This window comes from Prinia subflava, chromosome 4 (assembly GCF_021018805.1).
Source record: "Prinia subflava isolate CZ2003 ecotype Zambia chromosome 4, Cam_Psub_1.2, whole genome shotgun sequence".
Lineage (NCBI taxonomy): Eukaryota > Metazoa > Chordata > Aves > Passeriformes > Cisticolidae > Prinia > Prinia subflava.
In genome coordinates this window covers 60,178,657-60,201,797 of record NC_086250.1, presented here as the reverse complement: position 1 = coordinate 60,201,797, position 23,141 = coordinate 60,178,657, and the positions used below count along the sequence as shown (strand labels likewise).

Here is a 23,141-nt window from a genome sequence, read left to right as displayed (position 1 = left end):
AGAGGGAACATGCATACATTAATATATATGCCCCAGGCAGCAAAATTAGAAAGCAGAAATTAACATGAAATGGCTCTAAATGCCTATGCAGCAGTGTTGGAAAGCAAATAACCATAATATTCTTAAAATAGCTTGTGCAATTTCAAGTGAAAAGAAGACATTAAGACAGGGTAAGAAGGTAAGCATTACTGATGTTTTGTGTCAGATTATTTGGTAGCAATTGAAAGCTGTGCTTTGGCTATAGCAGAATATCCCTTGGAGATGGTAATAATTAGTAAAGAAGAATGTTACTTACTGCAAGTGATGTTGGGTGTAGTGACCATGTTAAAAAAACCCCCAACCTAACAAACAAAAAGTCCCCAACCCACCCTGCTGGGGCAGAAATAGGCAGTTCAGTAAATTGTACAAAATGGGATCTATAGGTGGTGACCAGCAGAAGCAGGGCTGCAGGTCTTGGGTCTTGGCCCTGTGGGAAGGATTGGGTCCTTGTAGCCCAGGGCGTGGCCTAGGAAGGCTGACCTCCTGATACATTTATTCCATTTGTATTGTTAGGCTCAGTTTTGCTTTCAAAAGGTGTTGTCTCTGGTGGGTAGAATTCTTCTCTCATATGCACTACTACTTTCTGTCATATATTCTGAGTAATCTGGGGTTGAGGGCAGCAAGTGCTCCAAACCAAGATTTCCACACAGGTACACATCTGCAGCTTGTACATAGACAAATTCTAACACAAATTAACTTTTTTACCGTGTGGTATTAGAAAAGATTAGAAATACTGCTGCAAATTATATATATTTTTTTTTCTCATATCTAGATCACTGATTACTTTTAATCAGATAATGACCAACTGTACTGGTCACAAGCAATAATGAGGATGAATTTCTAAGGATAAACATGCTAAATAACAAGATGCATATTTAAGATGGAAAAACTCATCAAGATCTTCACTTTGTTGCTTTAACAGGAACATTATTTGAAAGAATAGATGTGAAAATTAAAAAAAAAAAAGCCTAAAATCTTCATCAAGGGTGGGAAAAGATCAGCATTTGATTCCCAATAATGAGCTGTGACAGCCCATTTCACTGTGCTGGGTCATTGGTCTAACATATCAGGCAGGCATTTAATTTTTTTATTTTCAGTGTTTGTAATTACATACAGCATCAATTATTCATAAGAACTGAAATCTCTTTAACTGATATAAGTTGGAGAGACTTATTTACATCATTTTCAAGGCTCTGTGTTCTGACAGGTTAAATGAATAACTTGCAAAATAACTCCAGACAGAGAGTTGGTTTCACTGGGGACCCAGCTTTGCTGCCCCTGTGCAAGCACACACAGCACAGGGGACAAACAGCAGGAGGCAGAGATGTGCACACACTGCAGGGCTGTGATCTTGTGTCCTGGGATGGCTGCTGTGACAGGAGTGCTGGGGTGGAAGGACAGGCAGGAGGGATGAGGGCAGGGTGTTACCCTCTATGCCAGTGACCAGCTGGAGAGCCTGGAGCCAAGTCTGGGGGAAAGAGGAGCCAGCTGAGAGCCTGTGGGTCAGGATTAAAGGGAGGGAGGGCAGGAGAGGTGGCTTTGTAGGGGGGGTCTGCTGCAGCTGCCAGGCCAGGAAGCACATGAGGTCCTCTATGGGCATTCTCACATTCAGAAGTCCTGGTGTTCACTGGGGACTTCATCTACCCCAATATCTGTTGGAAGGACAACAGAACAGAGCATAAACAATCCAGGAGATTCCTGGAATGCATTGATGGTAACTCCTCCAAGAGATAGGGGAGCCACCAAGGAGAGGTTCTATGCTGGACCTTGTTCTCACCAACAAGTAGGATCTGGTGGGGAATGTGAATCTCCAGGGCAGCCTGGGCTGCAGTGACCATGAAGTGGTGGAGTTTGAGATCCTCAGGGTGGTGATCAGGATGGCACAGCAAGCTCAACACCCTGGACCTCAGCAGAGCAGATTTTGGCCTAATCAGGGATCTGCTTGATAGAGTGTCAAGGGACAAAGTCTTGGAGGGAAGAGAAGCCTGAGAAAAGTGGTTAATATTCAAGAATTATCCCCTCCAAGCTGAGGAGTAATGCATCCTAATGAAGAGGAAATCAGGTAAAAACACTAGGAGGAATCTATGGATGAACAAAGATCTCCTGGACAAACTCAAACACAAAAAAGAAGCTTACAGCAGGTGGAAGCAAGAACAGGTAGCCTGAGAGGAATACAGAGAGGTTGTCTGAGCAGCCAGGGGTCAGGTTAGGAAAGCTAAAGCTCTGAAAGAATTAGATCTGGTCAGGGATGTCAAGGGCAAGAAGGAAAGCTTCTATAGATATGTTCACAGTTAAAAGAAAGACCAGGGAAAATGTGGGCCTTCTCCAGAAGGAAATGGGAGGCCTGACTGTCTGTATGTGAAGAAGGACAAGGTACATAACAAATTTTTTCTGCTTCAGTCTTTGCTGGCAAATGCTTCAGCCACAGCACTCAAGTTGCAGAAGACTTCAAGTCCCAGAAGGGACCAGCAGAATGAGGAAACACTCGCTGTAGGAGGTCAGGTTCAATATGTTCTGAGGAAGCTGAATGTGGACAAGTTAATGGGACCTGATGAGATGCATCCATGGACTCCAAGGGGACAGTCCAAGGAAGTGGCTAGGCCACTATCCATCACATTTGAGAAGTCATGGCAGTCAAAGAAGTTTCCACTGACTGGAAAAGGGAAAACATAAGCCCCTTTTCTAAAATTGGAAAAAAAAAGGAAGACCTGGACAACAACAGGCTAGTCAGCTGCACCTCAGTGTCTGGCAAGACCATGGAGCAGATCCTCCTGGAAACTATGTAAAGGTGCATAGAAAGTAAGGAGGGTATTGGTGACAGCCACATGGCCTCACTAAGGGCAAATCATTCCTGACAAACTTGGTGGCCTTCTACTACTGGGTTACAGCAGTGGTGGATCTGGAAAGGGCAATTGATGTCATCTACCTTGATTTGTACAAAGCGTTTGACACTGTCCTTCACATCCTTGTCTCTAGACTGGAAAGGCCTGAATTTGACTACTCAGTGGATAATGAATGGATGGTAATAATGGCTGGATGCACTCAAAGAGTTGTGATCAGCAGCTCGATGTCCCAGAGGAGAGCAGTGAGGGCTGGGCTCCCTCAGGGTCAGTGCTGGGGTCGGGGCTGTTTGACACTTTGTCAGTGACAGGGACCGAGCGCGCCCTCGGCACCAACAGCACCGAGGGAAGGATCCACAGGGACCTGACAGGCCTGAGAGGGGCGTTCACTGAGGGAAGGGATCCACAGGGACCTGACAGGCCTGAGAGGGGCGTTCACTGAGGGAAGGATCCACAGGGACCCGACAGGCCTGAGAGGGGGGTTCACTGAGGGAAGGGATCCACAGGGACCTGACAGGCTTGAGAGGGGGGTCTGTGAGACCCTTGTGAAGTTCAACACAGCAGAGGGCAAGGTGCTGCACGAGTGAAGCACAGTCTCAAGGCAATGTGAAGCACAAATATGGCTGGGTGGAGAATGGATTAAATGCAGCCCTGAGAAGGAAGACTTGGGATTGTTGGTGGATGAGAAACTCAACATAACCTCACATTATGTGTTGGCAGCCCAGAAAGCCAACTGCATTTTAGGACTACAACCTCATGTAAATTAAGTTTATTTTGCATATTTAAAAAAAGGGGATAACAAGATATTCTGGTTTCTGTATATTTTAATCCATTTATAGATATATTGATGTCTGCAAAGACAACAGTAATTATGTATGTATTTGTTTTGGTACAGATGGTTTTAAAATCTGTAGAATGTCATTTTTAATTAAAAAATAAATTTTAGAGTGTCCCATGAGATGAAGCCATTTTTTCTTGCCAACATTTACTTTTCTTGCAGCTGCCAGATTATTCTGTTTCTCTTTTTCTCCCAGTAGCACATAAATGCTACTGCTACAGTGTTGTTTCGCCCTCATCTTTGGTTTCTCAGTCAGTCTACAGGATTCACTGAAAGCCTGTGTTGCCTTCATGCCTCACTGCCTCTGTTCTGCTCTGGGTATGAATGCAAGTGTCTCTTTGCACTCTGTCTCCTGGCTACGGAGCAGTCTCAACTCCTTAGGGAGCCCCTTCTTCCTGAAAGTGTGTACTTGCAATGCTTTCAAGCAACACACCTTTGTTTGGTTGGAGCTGTGTGCAGATCTACCCTTTTAGGAACTGTGGGTATTCTTCACTGAGGTTAATCAGAGTTTTGGAATGGGTTTCAGATATTCTTGAGATGTTAAGATCTGTTTATTGAGAAATTTGGTGGCAGTGGTGCTGTCTAACCTGTCAGGTTCTTTGGCTGACTGGTACATACAGGAAGCACCTGTGGCTACGATTTACCTTTTCTCTTCGTGTAAAGGCCAAGCCTATGTGCTGCTATTCTTCAATATTGTTTTTAATAAGAAAAAAAAATCATCTTCTGAGCCTGACTTATGTGGTGAGGGAAATAATAAAACATACCTCATGTAAATCATCATTAAAATATTACCTTTGCTGTTAATTTTCCAGAAATTGAAATACAAATATTTTGAAAGTGATGCTCTAACCACTGTATTGCCAGGACTGTTTGTTTGTCATCCAAATAATAGCTGTGTATTTGCTGTGCTCATCCCTTCTTCTCATTCTTCACAGTTGTCATAGCCTTTCACAGAGAAAAGACAAGAACTATTCTCCATAGATCTGGCAAGTCCCTTCTTTGTCAGAGTCATTTCTTCAAACTGTCAGTGAGTTTGTCATGCTTTCCTTGAGATTTTGTGAGGTCTTATCAGTGTGAAGGTACATTAACATAACTGTACTGTCTTGTGTTGGTCTCAGCCTCTGAAACAATCATTCTACCTGGATTAATCCTGAACTGAAACGAAAGTTTCCTGTGATGGAGGGCAATTAGAGGGGCTCCAAATTACTGTTATTATCTATGTCCCAGCCTATCATTGTCCTGGGTAATGGGGAGTTAACTCTATCTGGGACATGAAATCATGAATCTGACTAAAGCATGTACTTTAGAGAGGCATTCATTTAGGTTTGATTTTGCTCTTGTTCTGATTAGGTCATTCTAATTAATAATCTGTTTGTGAAAGAAGACAAGTGAATATCAATTTGCTTAATACAGGAATGTGATTGCAATAAGCGTAATTCAGAACTTTCTGAAAGTTGAGACCTTTGAGAAATAGGTAAGCTTGGAACTGAAAGGTGGAACATATACTGCCCATGATCCTCATCAGTTAATATTTAGCCTGGGATTTTCAGGTATATGGTGAGAAGACCATAGGTAAATCAGGAGTAACTCTACTGAAAACACTAGAGTTAAATGGAATAAAATCAGACAGTGTATTGAGAGCAGGTTCTCAGTCTGTTGTTCAACTTTGGACTAGGTTTGACCCACTGACCTCAGTCAGGTCCTTGAGAGTTTTAACACAGTTTTGCCCTCAATAGGACAGAAAAAAGAGAATGATTTAGATACAACATTTGTTTCCTAAGCTCACCTGGAGCATTTGCACTTTCCACACAAGGAAGACACACTGTGATGTGGATGTTTCTCTTTGTCCATTTAGCTACATCAGCAGTATTCCTGCTTTGTAAACAAGGATGGGGTTTGGGGGCTATGGCTGCCAAATTTGAAGGTCTTAAACATGTAATAGCTTAGTTTAATTTTAGAGGGGGTTTTTTATTTATTTGTTTTTCTTTTTTTTTTTTTTTTTTAAGAGGGTTTAGTCCTTTGCCATATGAAGAAATTGCAGTGGGTAATTGAAAGTGAGGCTTGTGGAAAGTGCTCTAATTTTTACTAACACTGAAGATTAATCACTAATCCCCTGCCAGCCCTTGTCACTTCAAGCAGGCATTTTGGTTTTGTGTGTTTTTCTCTAAAAGAGTTGCTAAACCTTGAGTTGCTCTAAGTGTGGCAGGAGAGTGAGCAGTCTCCTTGTCTTGGTTTGGAAAGACAGGTATCTGTCAGGGAAAACTGGAGTTTCCCTTGGAATGGAGAATGTAAAACCCCCTCCCTCCATATTATTATATTTTTGCAATTAGGAGCTTTCAGGCAAAAATGTGGGAATAGGAATAACAGTTCTTTACTAGGAATACTAAAAATATAAATGCAGTAATACAAAAAAAAAAACAAAGCAAGCAAACAAACAAAAGTCCTAGAAAACTCTGACGGAGTCAGGAATATGACCTGACACTCTGTCGGCCAGGGTGTTGGAAGCAGCCCCAATAACTCCTCCTGGAGTGACAGATGTGGTTCTGTTGGAGTAGAGATGATCCTGTAGATAAGGTTCAGCAGTGGTGAGATAAGTCTGGTCGCCTTCTGGGAATCCAGTGGAAAACAGGATGTTTGGGGTCCCTGTGTCCCCATTTTTATCTGGGTAGGGAATGGTTGGCTCTTCATCACTAGGTGGAGCATCTCACAATGGGATGATGGAATGTGTCCTGTCACTGGTAAGCATTAATGGCCCATTAACAGAAGATATCCCTCCCAGAGGGTGGACAAAGTTGATGAAAGAGATAAGAAACACCACCCCACCTGGTTTTAACAGCTGGTCTATTATCAGAAGGCATCTGCCCCCTCCCCCCTGGAGTTACAAGAGATAAAGAAAAAAGAAACCATCCCCCAACTGTTCCCTACAGATTAAATAGGATGCACTTTTTTTTTGTTTTGTTACATAATCCAAGACTCCTGTTGGCCTCTGTCTCTCGGAGCAGCTGCAGGGAGTGGGGTGTGCTCACCCTGGCCTGGGCACACGTGGGATTCCATGCACTCTGCAGCACACCTGGAGATGTGTCTCTGCTGTAGTTTGCAGACCTGCAGGAAGCACCAGTTTACAGGTCTGGTTGTCAGAGAGTGCTCAGGCTTGTCCTTAACAGCCCCTGATGTGCAGAGCCTCTTCTTGAATCCCAGGCTTACAGCGCCTGACTTCTTGGGAAGGCTGCATGTCTAATGTCTGTGATGTGCTTAGCTTCTTATTCCAGGTGACATTAATGGCACAAGAATCTCTGGCAGTTTCTGAAGTAAAACATTTAAATTGTGAGTATGCAAAAGGAGACAGCTCAGGCTCTCAGAACAGGTTAACCACCTAGAGGATGGCCAGGTAGGGATCCTTTCTTAGCATTATCTTCTTACTCTACTTGCTCTATGTTATCTTGCTACTCTACAAACCACCCCACAGACTCCCATTTCCTCCTCAGCTTACCAAGTTATGCTGCTCTTGGTAATTTACCAATTATTTGTGTTTATTTGCTTGATTTTATTGCCAAAATATTTTAGAAGCTGCACTTCCATACAGTTCTCTGAGCAAGGATTTTCAAACATGAATTTCAGTTGCTAAAAAGTGACAGATTGTGGAATTCTGTCTTACATAGTGCTAAGAATAAAACTACTGGAATATGTCACGTAAGTTTGTGCACTTTCAAATGATAATTTAATCAAAACTTCATCAGGATACAGACCTCTGTCATTTCTCTCACACACACCCCACCTCCTGATAATTTTCCCCTGTGAATTTTGTAATAGATTTTGGTTGAAACAAAGTAGAACATGAAGAGTCACATTCAATATTAGAGTGATGACACCATGCTTGTAAACAAGATTCTTTGTGCACAGCTGTATGTTATTTGTTGTGATGCAGCATTATTTCTGATACTGCAAAAAACATTAAATATCACTGGACATGTTCTGAATTTATCTGTATGTCTGTTTATGCCTTCTATTGGGAAAAATTCCTGACTTTTACAATGGCGAGGTTTTGCCATCTGTGAGTTTTATTCCTTCCATATTTTGGGGATGTGCGTGGTACTGTAAGTTACTGTGGCTTTTTTCTAGCAAGTTGTTTTAATTGAATCATTTTGAGCAACCAGCCCTCAGCACAATGTCACAATAACCTTTAAGATTATTTTTGCTGTAGAGTTAACTTCAACAGCCACAGAGGTGTTGCCTCACGCCCATTCCCTTCCCACATTTACCCCTGCTGGAAAACGAGCTGTGAGCTGGCGTGCGTCAGCAGTGTTGCATCTGGCATGTCATTAGGGATGGGGTAACCCTCCCACAAGGCTGCCTGGGTTTCACACTGTAGGGAGAACTCCTTGAGCACAAAGCCAGCTGCTCTCTGCTGTGCCTGCAAACGGGCACTGAGGGTCCTGAGAGCCTGCTTGTGGACATGGCTGAGAGGAGAGAGGGGAGCAGATCGTTGGGAAGCCGAAGCAGCAACAGGGTGGGAATCACAATGCCTAAGCACCACTTCTTTATGTGTGTAGCTTGGGGTTTGAAACTGTGGGTTTAAGTACAATATTCCTGTGTCCTGTCAGTGGGAATTCAAAGCTGCCTTCATAATTCAACCTGGATGCCAAGACTCTCTTGGCATCCCTGTCTCTCTGGGTACCACATCCACTTGAGCTGTGTGAATCAGGATAGTCATCTGAGTCCAAACCTAAGAGTCAGCCTAACTCAGATCTCAGTAAAAATGGTGGCTAAAAATAGATATCCAGGGAAGTTGGTCATCACAGGCAGGAAAATTAGTGTTTCTTCCCTGGGAATCTCTCTGCTGTTCCTGATGCTATGTGGCTTCAGGAGGAGCATTTAATATCCTTCACTGAATATTTCTGCCATTGATCTGTCCATTTGTTTCTGAGCCAAGATTTTCTGCTCCTGACATGTTTGAAAGATAATTTAGTATTTGTTTTATGTCTCAAGCAAAATGTATCTTAGTCTTTCTTTTGCCCACCTCACTATGCTTATCCTGTCAGATATTGTAACGACCTGTTGACCACGCATCTACTTTGTACTAAAACACCTAAAAAGCGAAATTCTTATAGGGCTGATTATCGTCTGAGACCTTCTTGTATGCTAATGCTTCCACCTTTCTGGACAACAGAAGTATATTGTGATTTGCTACCAGAAAAATAGAGAGTAGTTCAACTTGCTCCATAACAAAGAACTGTGTGCTCTGCTTTTAAATCTCAGAAACACATTTGGATGACCTCCACGAAATCCCAGTCTGGGCAGGAAGGCTTTGTCTGGTTGCCCTGAAACACTGATTATTCACATAAGCTCAAAAATAATTGCTGATCAAGGTTCTGACATTCTTGCTATTTTTTTTCTAAACAGTAAATAATTTGTAAAATCTGTTGCATAATAAACTAAGCTTCTTGTTGCCAAATAAGAGAGTGAATTTAGAATTACGTAGCTGAAACTGACTTTTTTCTTTGATAAACCCAGTAACTTGTTTCAAATTGTTAATTTTGTGCTATATGTTTCATTTTAATTTTTTGTTGTTGTTGTTATTTTTTAATAATTTGCTGAGGCAGCTGTCTGGAGGAATTAAATCTTCATATCTACAGATTATATACAGAACTGAGAGCCAAAGCCCTCCCTGAGTTTGGGGAAAGCTTCTGAATGGGAGCAACATATTATTTTATGTTTTCTTGTTAGAAATATGTCAGATTCTAATTTTGTTTTTGATATGAGCACATCTGCTGAGGCCTGCTGCAAATTTACTTGCTTGAGGAAACAACTCAGCTGTCTGATGGCAACAGTCATGACTGATGCCCTGAAATGAATTTGGCCCATAATAGCAGTGACAAAATAAACAGTTTTGAGGACTCAAACAGCCTCCCTATTACAAAACAGCAGTTGCATAAAATATGCTGTCTGTTTCGATAAAAATGTGTCCACATTTTTTGTCTTTTTATTTAAAGAAAAGTTGTTTGGCGTAATTAGAATTCATGTTTCAAAATAATTTTGCTGGTTATGTTACTTTTGTGCTCATCTGTATATACATTTGGGGTTTGTAACAGCTTATTAACCAGAGATTTCCTTCCTTGTGACTAGTACTCCAAACCTCTGTAGTTGGGGTTCCCAGTGTACTTTTTTTGCCACTTGGATCTGTCACTCCTGTATGTGCTTGCACAAACCATCTGTGAATGTGGTTCAGAAATTGTAGCTTTGCTCTCCTTTTTCATCCCCAAAGAATAAGAAGTCAGTTTGTGTCTCAGGCTGTTGTTACTGTCTCTTCTGTTTTCTCAGCATTTTTTTTCTTTTGGCTTAGGTGTTCAAGACATGATGCATAACTCCCATGTAAAATTTAGTGGGATAAAATAAAAAGGTTAATATTTTTCATTTTTCAGTTCTCTGTAAACATGAAGAACAGTTTTTAAGGTTGAATATTAATAAGCACTGTAAGGGCATACATTTTTAATGTGGCTGCTGCCCACATTTGAAATTAGGTCATTCAGATTTTCCTCTTGCTGTTTATTCCAGCAGTTAACATATCACATGAAAGTAGAGTTCAAGACCAGTGGTTTTTACTAATTAGAAGGCTGAAGGTTGTATTTGAAAGGCAAAACATAAAACAATTTATCTATTTTATTTCTAGTAACTCTTGAAGAAGCTGGTAAACCTAGAAATGAAATAGAGGCAAAGCCATGTGTTTTAAGTTGTATTTTGCAGTCTCTCCCAGTTGGAAACAAGACAGGAGACTGATTACAAATGTTTGCAGCATGCAGTTGGAGATGTGCCAGGATGGTACTATAAAACATTTGCACTGGGGTTTTGGTGGGGGTTGTCATTGACTTACCTAAGGAGTTTTAAAGGTTAGTCAAAGCAAAAGTTGATCTTTTAAATGGGATTACAAATTAGTCTTTTTCTCTATAGGAGTTTTAGTGCCATATTTCCAATAGGTATATTTTGTAAAAATGAAGTTAAGTTTTTTTACATACGTTTTAAAACCTGCTTGCATTATTATTTGCAAGATGCAAATTTTTGTGCTCTCAAAAAATAATGGAGTTGCAGTTCTAAATGTTTCACATCCACTCCTGAACAGCAGTAAGTAACAGTAACTCTTAGAAAGCTGAAAATTGTCTCGACAGCTTTTTAGTTACTATGTACCATCTCTTGCAAAGCTAGAAACTTTAAAAGTTAAAGTGTACACGAGCGGGTTCCTATAAAGATACAAAAATTATGCTTATCTGGTGTTTGTAGTTGTCACAGTTGGAATGAAGTATAACATTGTTATGTTTAAAGCAAGTTAGGCTGCTACAAAAATAACCAAAATGTTGTCTTTTCTTTCAGCTCCAGCGGTAAACCGATTCACCAGACGTGCATCAGGTAAGCTGAATGAAGTTCCATTTGTCTACATAATAGTTGAAACATTATGCTGACAGTGATTGTCATGTAAAACGTAATATGACATTAATCAAAGTTCTTCAAAGATGTTGGAATTTGGCTAACCTCTCATTTGTTACCTGCTTTACTGAAAAATGTAGCCAAGGTTTCAGGGTACAAAACTTGCATGAACCCTTCTTGTTGCTGTGGAATTTACTAAAAACCTAAGCTTTCCCCCTTCAACCCCCTTTAAAGAAAATAATGTCAGTTCTGGCAGATCTGAAGGTTGAAAGAACTGAATGTAATCTGAATGTAAGCAGGGTTACCTTGCTTACTTCACAGACAACCTGAAACTGCAATTTCATGATGAGCTATGCATGAGGAAATGTACCACTGTGTTGGAAATGTCACTGTTTTCCAGACCAGGCTGGTTTGTGTGCGTGGTGTGTTGTTGTGTTGTGCAGAGCTGGCAGATTGGGTCTGGAAGCACCGTGGTGGTGATGAGCTCTTGTGTTGGGAGTTTACCTGCCTTGTCTGGCATTGGTTTGTGTATTTTTCAAGTTAACTTGGCTCTTGCTGGCTCAGAGGACTCTTTACCTTATTTCCATTACATGTAACAGATCCCTCCAAATTATTGATCATTAAAAGTTAATATTCTTGGCCTTTCCTTATTGTTCTCCTGTGTCATGTCCTTTAGGCTTAATTTTTGAGGGCTTTTTTCTTCTGAATTATGAGGCCCTGAATCTGGATCTTATTTGTTTGAAGTACTGTGAATCTGAAAATGTGGCATAAAAGTCACCAAGAAATGTAATGAGACTCATGGCTGACTCATAAGAGTCAGGAGAGCAGGAGATGTGAGCTATTCCTAGTCATTTCAGTATGCCATGTTTAACACCCAAGTATAAAATGCTCTTTGTTTTCAGCTTCAGGTCATTTTTAATAAATGTATTTTATAATGCAGTAAGTCTATCCAGACTTCTGGTTTTGGTAGTTACAACCTCAGTCAGGTAGTCCCTTGTCAGTGTAAAAATACTAGTGAAAATCCTCAGGATTGCTGAGGAACTGTAGAGAAAAAAAGGAGGTTTTCAGGATTGGTGCACAGCATATCACAGAATCACACAATGGTTTGTGTTGGAAGGAACTTCAAAGATCACACAGTTCCATCCCCCTGCCATGGGCAGGGACACCTTCCACCACCCCAGGTTGCTCCAAGCCCTGTCCAGCCTGGCCTTGGGCACTTCCAGGGATGGAACAGCCACAGCTGCTCTGGGCAGCCTGCGCCAGGGCCTGACCACCTTCACATGTGTAGCACAAAGTAAGAAAATGTAATTAATTCCAAATATTCTCGTGCTTTAAGTTCTGATAATACTTCATAAGGTACTGTAGCTTGAAATGAAAGGAATGATTCGTTAACTAGTGCTCAGTAACAGCAAGCAGGGCTCTATGCAAATCACATTTCATGTTTTAAGGAGAGTTCTACTGTGACTGATTGATAGCTGACATTAATGAATGCAGTCTTTCTAACAGATGTGTGAGAAGCTTTTGCATTCAGAGAGTTTGATTGTTTGAAAAGCTAATACTTGCACACAAAAAGCCCCCAATCAGTTATTCTTAATGTTTCTTTAATATTAAATTAACATTTATTTTTTAAAGGAAACTAAAAACATGTTAAAAGTCTGAAATTTTGTGTGACTATTGGAGAAATAATTTCTGTGGGGGATTAATATTTCATGTGTTTTGGTCTTGTTGTGGAGAGATAGAATAGTTATCTTATTCAGAATAATGAGTCAGGTGGTGTAGTAAATCAGATGTAAATCGTGTGAATATATTTCAGTACATTTCAAGCTACAACAGGGTAATGCTGCAGTCCACTATATGTACTATTTTATTAAGTTAGTGATAGCTTTAATAGTTAAAATAACTATTTTTCAAATGAGAAAGCCTGTGAAAGGTGATAGTTCTTACTTTTCTTCTTAAATGATAAATGATTGTCAGAGAAGTACAGTACATTTAAGAAACTTGATTGATAAAATATAAATTTAAAAATATAAATCAGATTGTGCTGATAATATAAACATTTTACAGGGATGTTTGCAGTCCTAACCATATTTTTAAATACCTTTCTTAACTGAACAGTTGTCTGTATAGATGAAGGCAATCAAGATACCTTGCAAGGGGAAAAGCTAGATAGTAGCTGTTGGGTTTGGGTTTTTTTAATGCTTGGGAGCTTAATGGCCTTCTGTAGTCAAAGCTGATTCTCATATTTAGGAAATGCCATATGTATTATGTAGGCAGACAAAATGAACTGTTGAGATTTTTTTTTCCTCAAATATGAGTTTCTTTTAATTTTAGGCTGTTTGGCTGAGAGTTATTTTAAAATTTGAAATGTGCAATACTGTTGATTCTTGAGGGCTTTTGAAGGTTTTCTTCTGGTGAATATTTCTCCAAGCTAGTGGTGAGTATTAGGAGAGTTAGCTGTAGAATGTGGTTTCATGTTGCATCAGATTAATGATATTGCAGACTGATTTTGGGAGTGTGTGACTTCAGGATCCCTTTTTGTCCTGCCTCTGCCCATAGGTTCTCTCTACGTCCCTTGCACAGACCTAGGAGTTGCGCTGCCTGAAGGTGGATTGATTTAAATAAAACAGAAATACACGAGGTTCTGGTGCATTGATTTGTATTGGGTTTCCAACATTTCCTCACAGAGAACAATAATTCTCTACAGTTTGATGTATTTTGATGTTTCTGTTACTCTTTGAGTAATGCCTAGTGTTTTACTTGGTTGCATAAGCTATAGTTATTTTTCCTAACTGAGCTAGAAATTAGGCACCCAGAGTTTAATTGCTGAAGCACCTACTGAAAATAATACAGTACAGCATTTATTATTTAACAGCTGTTCCTGTTAACATGCTGAGAATGTATTAATGAACTGTCATTGGTATGTAGAGGAGAAAAGCAGAAGTAAGCTGGGATAAATTAGCCATTCTGGAATTCCAGTTCTTAAAATTTGTTGAGCTACCTAATTAGATATCTCTGATGTGTGTTTATTCATATGTATGTGTATATTTGTAATGTAGGCTTTATACATAAAATACACTTACAGTGCTGGTGACAGCTACTCATAGGCTAGTTAATAATGCACTCCATTGTTCTAGGCTATGCACAAAGAATAATAGATATCACACTCTTAAAAAGAGGAGTTTAGTGAAGAGATTAAAAATACTTTGTAGAGCTAGAATGAACAATGAGACAGCTGCAAGTAGTTAATCCTTAATTTTTCTTTTCAAATCTGGTAGTACTAAGATGAAGAGAAAGGAAAACAACTCTTGAGGCAATCAAGAGACTTGGGTGTGGAAAAAAGGGGAGCATGAAGGGCACCCCTTCATCCTCCAGATAGGATGCAGGAGGTTCTGTGCAGCCTCATACAGGGGAAAATCTGGGAGCAAATTTGCCAGAACATTTTATTCTTCTTCTTTGTGTAAGGTGCCATTAGGAAGAAAGTGACAGAAGTTTCGGTCTGCAGTACCCTGGAACCATTGTGTGTATTGGATTAGTCATGCCCAGAGTAGCATTTATATATATCACTGCTACTTTTCAATTTAATGATTCCTACAGGAAGCATGACAACACACTTAGGAATCATGGTGAATTTTACTGCATTTAGATTACAGGAGTCCTGTTAGCGAAGGAATGGCTAATTGCTTTCTGAAATGATGGAAAAGCATAGGTGATATCAAATCAAATGTTTAAATATAAACTCGTATTTAGGAGGAGCAAATTGACATTGCTAACCAAGAATAGAAAATGTCCCTAGGAACAATATTTCATTTGTGATTTTCAATCAACTCAACTATATTGAGTTTTTCTTAAAACGATTGGCACCCACTTTCCTGTGGCATATTAAAAATTGTCAGAGAAAAGCAGCATACTGAAACGAAGTGCTATTCCCTTTTATAGAGTAAGGCAGAAGCTGGGGTTGTACCAAAAATAATGGTGTGGAATTAAGTAACTGTAAAGTCCCCTTTGAAATGCTCAGGTAGGATGCAGTGTTGTTGTAGAAGCATATCAAGAGACAGAAGAAAGAAGAATAAAGAACTTTATTGATGAACCAGTAATTCCAGTTCTTCAAGAAGAATTACTGGTTCTGCTTCTTCTGAGTGATGAATAACACCCAAACTGAATTCAAGTGATGATGGATTCACCTTTGCTTGTTACACACATGTAGTTAATCCAAAATTTGAAATGTTCAATCTGTCACATTTCTTAAATAAGCAAGGACATAGCTGACACATAGTGGTATCTAATACTAAAACTCAAGCACTAAGACTGCTATTGTCGTGGTGAGGAAAACAAGAAGAAAAAGTGCTGTCAGAATTTGAGAGTGTATCTACATTGCATGAACAGAGTACAGTAAAGAAGGCATATTATGCTTTGTCAGGGTTCTTCTTAAAATGACCATCACTGTACCACTCAAATCCTTTGCTGAATAACAATAAGGGTGTGGTGCAATGAGCTGCAGGCACCTTAGAGCCACTGGATCAGGGAGAATGCTGTCCTTCAATCTGGTGCTGGTCCTGCTTAAAGCACACAGATCACAGAATATCCTGAGTTGGGAGGAAAGTACAACTCCTGTCCTAGCACAGGGCACCCCAAGAGTCACACCATGTGCCCAAGAGCTTTGTCCCAATGCTTTTTGAACTCCATCACACCTGGTGCTGTGACCATTTCCCTGGAGAACTGTTCCAGTGCCCAACCACCCTCTGGGTGAAGAAAGTTTTCCTAATGTCCAACCTAAACCTCCTTGGCACAGCTTCATGCTGTTCCTTTGGGTCCAGTTACTGGTCACCCAAATGAAGAGATCAGAGGCTGCCCTGCCCCTTCCCCTTATTAGGGAGCTGTGGACAGATCTGAAGTCTTCCCTCAGTCTCCTCCAGGCTAAATACATCAAGTGACCTCATCCATTCCTTGGCTTTCTCCTTCAGACCCTTCTCCATCTTCAAAGCCCTCCTTTGGACATTCTATGATAGCTTTAGATCTTTATTGTGTTGAGGCACCCCAAACTGCTCCCAGCACTGGAGGTGAGGCTGCCCCAGTGCAGAGCAGAGCAGGACAATCCCCTCCCTTGCCATGCTGGCAATGCTGTGCCTGATGCTCTGGACATGCTTGGCCCTCCTGGCTGCCAGGGCACTGCTGACTGTTTGACTCTTGGGAATGAAGAACTGATCTCAGTGATCTGCCCTGCAACACTTCTGGGTCTGTGGAAAGTTAGAGATAGAAGCTGTTTCCCTTGCAATCCATAATTAATTGATCCAGCTTCCTTTCTTTAGTTCTTCTTGCATAGACTATTTGCTGTGCACTTCTCCTGCAAATGAGACAGTCACAGAAACAAGAGTTCAATTTGCTGTTGTTTCCTCTTATATTTTTTGACAACTTCAGAAAGTTTCTGTAGAAAAAATGAAGTATTAACATAGGCCTAGAGATGCTTAAAGAACACACACATTTGCCTCCACTCCTAACCACTGTTTTCATTCAGAATGTTTGATAAATATCATCATGATGTTAAACTTCAGAGTATTTGTTCCTGTCCTATTGTTACCTTGAGATTTGTTGCTTTTGATGCAGATCTGAAGAAGAGCATGTGTGCTCAGAAGCTCTTCTGCTTCCTTGCAGATTCAGTTTGGCTGTTCTAGTGACAGATTCTGCCCGTGAAACTTTTTCTTCTCTCAGTTGCATTTCATTTGTACAAAAACTCTTCCATACTACAGTGGATAGTTGGACAGTAGTATTCGTGTTCAGAAAAAAACAAGATTTGGGCTATCTACATTACTTCAGGAAGTTTTTAAGTGTTTCATATTCAACTTTCATTTATTCTCCTTTTAAAACTCCAAAACCTGAAGAATGGATTCTAGTAGATTGTATCAAAGTGTTTTCTTGTACACATGATCAGCAGAGGTTGAATGTGAATTTTTCAGAGCCCATTGATAGAGCTGAGTTACAGAAATGGGCAAAATGTTGCAAATTAATGCCATGTTTTAGAGACAGCTATGTTTAAGCTGCTTTTGTCATAACACTTAAGGCTTAATAAAGGAAGAGATTTTGTATATGCATACTATAAGGCAAAATTTGAGGTGGTGGAGGAAGGGAGGGAAAAAAGCAAGAGAAGAGAAAGAGGAAGATAGTAGGAATAAGTACATAAGTCTTGTGCTCTGTGTTAGGTTGCTGTAGAGAGGGCTGTCAATATTTGTCCCAAGGAGGTGGCAGTGAATGAAGGAAATAAACAAATAGTGATTGGCCTAATTTTTACACACACAAATATTTAGGCTGCTATGCCTTGGGGAAACTCTTCGACTAAATGCTTAGTAAAGCAATAGACTAAACTGCACAGGAATGTTGTGTTATATCAGAAGTTTTAAAGAAAGGTGACACCTTTTCTTGAAGGAATAGAGGTGTAATTCATACTGCAGCAGTGCATAGGTTATTTATAGATGGTTTTGATAATTTTTTGGAATTTCATCTGTATTTCTGTGTTTGTTTAAATGTTTTTGCAGTCACATTTCTTGACTGCATTTATAAACTGACAAAAATGTACAGAGTAATCATTTTTAATTTGCACAAATTGGTAAAGTTAAATAGCAACTGTTTCATTAAAAAATAGAAGAGCTGCGTTTTGAAATCACTGTGTTCACAAATCACTGTGTGTCCCCCTTCATGGGAAACTGTAATTTTTCCTGCTGTCTTCGAATTACCTTAGGAAAGCATTCTACATGTGGTTTTGTATCAATAGAATTAATCACTATAGTTTTTTCAGCTATTTGGGCTGGTCTTGTTTCAGACATGAAACATATGTTATGAAACATAAACCAGAGGTTGGTGTTGAAATATGAATCAAATTTGTCTTTATGGACTGTTGCCCAGCCTGTTTGTGGAAGAGCTCAGACATCCTAGCAAGGTACCAAGTTGTTAGACTGATTGACCAATACCTTTAAACTCATTTTTGTATGAAACTGGTAAATGAGATGGGTATGGGAAGGTGTGTTTATACATCAAGCCCTACCCTGCAGCCAGCAGCGTGGCCTCATCCTTACCCGTGTTTGAGAATGGTCGCGTTTGGGATTGTGCCAAGGACCGTGCTGGGGACTGGTCCGGGCCAGTGAGGGTGGCGGAGGGACAGTGAGGGTGACGGAGGGACAGTGAGGGTGACGGAGGGACAGTGAGGGTGACAGAGGGACAGTGAGTGTGGCGGAAGGACAGTGAGTGTGCTGGAGGGACAGTGAGGGTGCGGGAAGGACAGTGAGTGTGCTGGAGGGACAGTGAGTGTGGCGGAAGGACAGTGAGTGTGCTGGAGGGACAGTGAGTGTGCTGGAGGGACAGTGAGTGTGCTGGAGGGACAGTGAGTGTGGCGGAAGGACAGTGAGTGTGCTGGAGGGACAGTGAGTGTGGCGGAAGGACAGTGACTGTGCTGGAGGGACAGTGAGTGTGGCGGTGCCGGCGCTGTGGCGGTGTCGCTCTGAGCCGGGGCAATGCTCGGATAACGCCGGTTCCGAGCCGGGGGGAGCACCCAGGGCAGCTGCGGTCAAGTTGAGCTCCGTGCTGAGCATTTTTTCGCATGTGATTCACTCCCTCTTTTTTGTGCACTTTTGTTATTAACATTGTTGCTGTTACTGTTCTTTCCTTATCTTTTTGCTATTTCCAGTAAATTGCTCTAATCTCAACCCATGATCTTTACCTTTTGTGCCTCCAGTTCTCCTCTCCCGCCTGCTGCAGCGGGAAGAGAAATGAGCGAGTGGCAGCATGGTTTGGAGAGTCTCAGTGGGAGCACTAAATTCTTAAGCCTCAAGTGTCACACTGTGTTTTAACCTGCTTCTAAATTTGCATTCATTATTGATAGTCTCCGAGATCTCAATAACACATGATCAGAGAGTAATAATTAATAATATTCCAATGCTTTTATCAGGGTGCTCATAACTCGTGATTTTGAAACAAATAATATATTTGTTGTTTGGTTTTTGGGGTTTTTTTGAATCAGGATGTATTCATGTTGCTGAAAGAAAGAGGAAGGATTTTAAAGTAGATTTGTATTAGGGATTGATTGAGAGATGGGAAGACTGATTCGGTGATCAGAATTCAATTTTACTCAGGTTTCTCAAAAGCTTATATACGATTTCAGACAGGTTAATAATTTCTACTACAATAATCGGGTTAAAAATCACACAGACAACTCATGCATTTACAACAACTCTTTGCTTGCAGAAGTTGATTGAATCTTCTCTTTTCCCATAAACAGGTTTAATCCCATCTTCTGTAATCTTCAAAGTTCTCCAAAGTTCTGTTTGTTCTTGCCATGGCATCTTGGTTATCAAACCAGCTATGCTAATCAAGCTTGTTTGGCTCTCTGTCTTGTGTATTCCCACAAATTTGGAGCAAGTGTGTATTGGTAGCCATTATTTAATAGTTTGGATCTTTTTTCTCTAAAATATTTCAGTATCTGTGTCTATGACAAGCTCCTCTTTGGTTGCTGTGCTGTGTTGTTCTTCCACACTTGTGTTAGGTTAGGGAGGTATGATTCCTCCATTGTAATTAGTAGAGCATGAATCTGTAGGCTGTTGTATCTGCTTACCAGTTTTCCAAAACAATTCCATTCCATCTGTGACTTCCTGTGGTTTGACCTTCATGCTATGGAAGATTTTTTCTGAAAGATAAATGATGAGTAAGACAAGGCATGTTTTACACAACAAGTTGTTCAAGATGGAATAACAGTATTTGTTGTATTAATGTGAATGCATCCTTAAGGGGTTAAGGTGAATAATTCCTTTTCTTGTTCTAATAACAATTTTGTGTGAAAGTGAAAAAGATTGATTTCTGGTGTCTTCACAATTATTGTGAAGAATTATAATGAGCATGCCAAAATGAAGAATTGCTACAATTTTTCTTCACTACAATGCCACAATCCACTCATGAGGAAAATTGTATGTATTTATTACATAGAATATGAAACAGAACTTCATGAGAAAATAAAGAAAAATGAACTTGTCAGGGGAAATATTAAATGGAATTGTTAAAGCCTTGTTTAGTTTTCTTGTTAAACCTGGGATTGCATGGAAACACTAACTCTTTCCCCTCTAGATATGCAAGAAAATAATGAAAATGTGGAGATTCACTTTCAGATAACCAGTCACAGAAGAGGAATCCCCATCAGCCTAAACTCAAAGCTTCAGTCAATCTTTGAAACTATCTTTCACTCTGAACATCAGCTACACACTGCAACAAAATTGGGACTTTATGTCCTTAACATTGTTTTGCAAGCAGTCTAGTAAGTTATGAGTGCATCTTTTAAGGCACAAAATCAAAGGCTTCTTGTCAGCCTTTTTCTCTCCTGCTGTCACAGTCTGAGTTTTGGAAATACAGTTTCCCACTGATGCAGTACTGTAGCAAAACTCTGCTCTCTGAGCTGGAGACTTGGAACACTGAAAGGGGGAAGTCCTAAATAATAATTGCTTTCCAGTCTCTCATATTCTTGCCACTGAGCAACAGGAAGAGGCATATTTTTTCTGGTAGTGTTGATTTGGGGACTACTTTCATACCTATTCTAGTTGCTCCAGAGCTGAGTACACTTAGTCTTTTGTTCTTTTTTTTGTCTATCCCATCATAGTAATATATTATGTATAGCAATATACTAATATCAAAGATAGTTGTGCAGAACACAGTTTATTTTTTTTCAGGCATTTTCCTTACTGAGAAGATAAGCACTAATCTTATTTTTCACTTTAAAAACCTGCCCCATTTATGCTATCCATTTGGGAATAAGTTCCTGGGAAATGCCAGGCGTCATGAGTTTGGGGTTTAGGCTCAAGTAGATGAAGTCAAAGAATCAGACAACAGCAGACAAAAGAGTGTGTATATGCATTTATAAAGAACAGCAGAAATGTCTCCCTATATAATGCTTACCTACTGTTCTGTAGGATAGACAGAATATCACAGAATCAATCACATTTTCTCATGGTTAGTGCGAAGGAATGTTTCAAATGCGAAATAACTAAGAAAGGAAAAGAGAAATACTTACGCCTACTGTGTGGCATAATTACACTGAAAAAGATGAGATCCTAATCCAAAAGATCTTCTTGAGGTGTGCTCCTGGGATCAGTTTGTTTGTGAGTAATTACAGCAGAGAATCTAAATTGTCATTGTGGTTCAGTAGTGCCCAACGACAGGAATATGTTATTGCACGTTGGTGAAGACTGTACATTTTGTTAATTGAATTTCTTAGCTGTGCAAGTCAAACTGTGTAGGATGAACAAGTATGGAGTGCCCCATTGTTCATCCTGATATATATGGATCTTACTAGACCAACACAGTTGGCTTCTTTAATATGCCATCCAGAAAACTGGTCTGTTGCAAGAATGAGGAAGAGAAAGTGGTACAGTTCTTATGGTCAGTTCAAGAAACACAGTCCATGTGCAAAAAATACTAAAATAGTGTTGGAGAACTGCGTCAGGCAGCCGTCAGAGTAGAGAAGCAGAGGCAGGAGCAACACAGTGTGACAATAGCTGATGCACTGGGTTAGCAAGGGCCTGGAAAGGAGGAGTAGGAAGCCTATGCTTGATGCAGTCAAAAAGAACAATTAAGTGGGATTTCAAATCCTTTGTGGTACGCCTACCACCAAGTGCCCAGCAGCACTGCTTGTTGGGTGGGAGACACCCTCACTGCCTGCAGCGTGCACATTCCCATCTCTGCAGAAAACCTGCCCTGAAAGGGAAGGAAGATTACAACATGTGATGATATAAAAGCTGTGCTGCATGAAGGAGACAAAGGCTGCCTGCTATAAGAGGCTGCTTTGCTGCAGTCTGACACAAATGTTGGCTATGTATATCCCATGCTAACACTCAGTACCTGCTGATGGGATCGTGCAGCTCATGGCATCCTCACACCTGCCTCTGAAGCCAGTTGCTTGAAACCTTCTACACAGAACTTGACTGTGGAATGGTCAAGAAACTGTAGATTTAAAGTAATAGGAATAATTCAATTTCTGTAAATGTTCTGGCCCTCACAACAATGGAATATTACTGTCACGTAAAATAGAACAAAAAGCTGTCTTGAGAAATTTACATATAAAGCACTTGATTGAATGGCACTCAACTGTATGGTTCACGCTTTCCATCTTTTTTAATTAGGTAAATCTAGCAAAATAGAGTGTGTAACTGTTCATGGAGAGAGAGGCTTTAAGTGGAACATGATGTTCATGATTTTGTTAAAAAAGATTAATTTGGAAAAAATATTTGACAACAGCTGCAACTCACAAAGTAGTAGTGTTTGCTATACTTGCCTGAAAGCTGTGAGCCATTTTGTCACATACTATCATTCATTTATGTATTCTAACTTTCTAAGTAGAATTTCTTACATGTTTTCTTTCTGAGTAGACCTTGTGCAGACCAAGTCTCAGGGATGCTAACTGGCTTTCTTTGTCAGTTTTTGTGGTGATGATTTCCCAAATTACTTTTTAATTTTTATTTTTTGTTTTGGTGATCAATTTGGGGGGGGGAAACAATTGGAATTGTGATATAGTGCACTGACATTTGTTTGAAATGCTGTGTTTGAATTGCAAATTTTTCAAGAGTGTGCCAACTCTACTTTTCACAAAGCAAAGAAAAGTAAAGTCTATCAAGTCATAGAATGTTTTTATTATATTAAAAATCCTCTTTTCTCCTGTACTTGGCACTGACAAGGACACACCAGTGTTCATTTTTGGGGCCCTCACTGCAACAAAGGCATGGAGGTGCTGGAGCAAGAGAAGGGCAATGAAGCTGGGGAAGGGTCTGGAGCACAAGCCCTACAGGGAACAGCTGAGAGAGCTGGGGGTGTTCAGCCTGGAGAAAAGGAGGCTCAGGAGAGATCATATTGATTCCACAGCCTGAAAGGAGGCTGTGGCCAGGTGGGGGTCAATATCTTCTCCCAGATAACCAGTGACGAGGGGAAATGATCTTCAGTTGCACCAGGGGAGGTATACATTGGATATTGGGAAAAATTAATTCACC

At 40.3% G+C, this 23,141-nt stretch overlaps 1 protein-coding gene across 1 annotated transcript in view; it reads left to right on the top strand.

Annotated features, from left to right (window-relative positions):
- Nucleotides 1-23,141, top strand: part of PRKAR2B (protein kinase cAMP-dependent type II regulatory subunit beta) — a 79,877-nt gene that overhangs the window by 19,427 nt on the left and 37,309 nt on the right. The window contains exon 2 of the mRNA XM_063396876.1: nucleotides 11,080-11,115. Coding sequence (XP_063252946.1) covers nucleotides 11,080-11,115 — 36 coding nt within the window. The remainder of the gene's footprint in view (nucleotides 1-11,079; nucleotides 11,116-23,141) is intronic.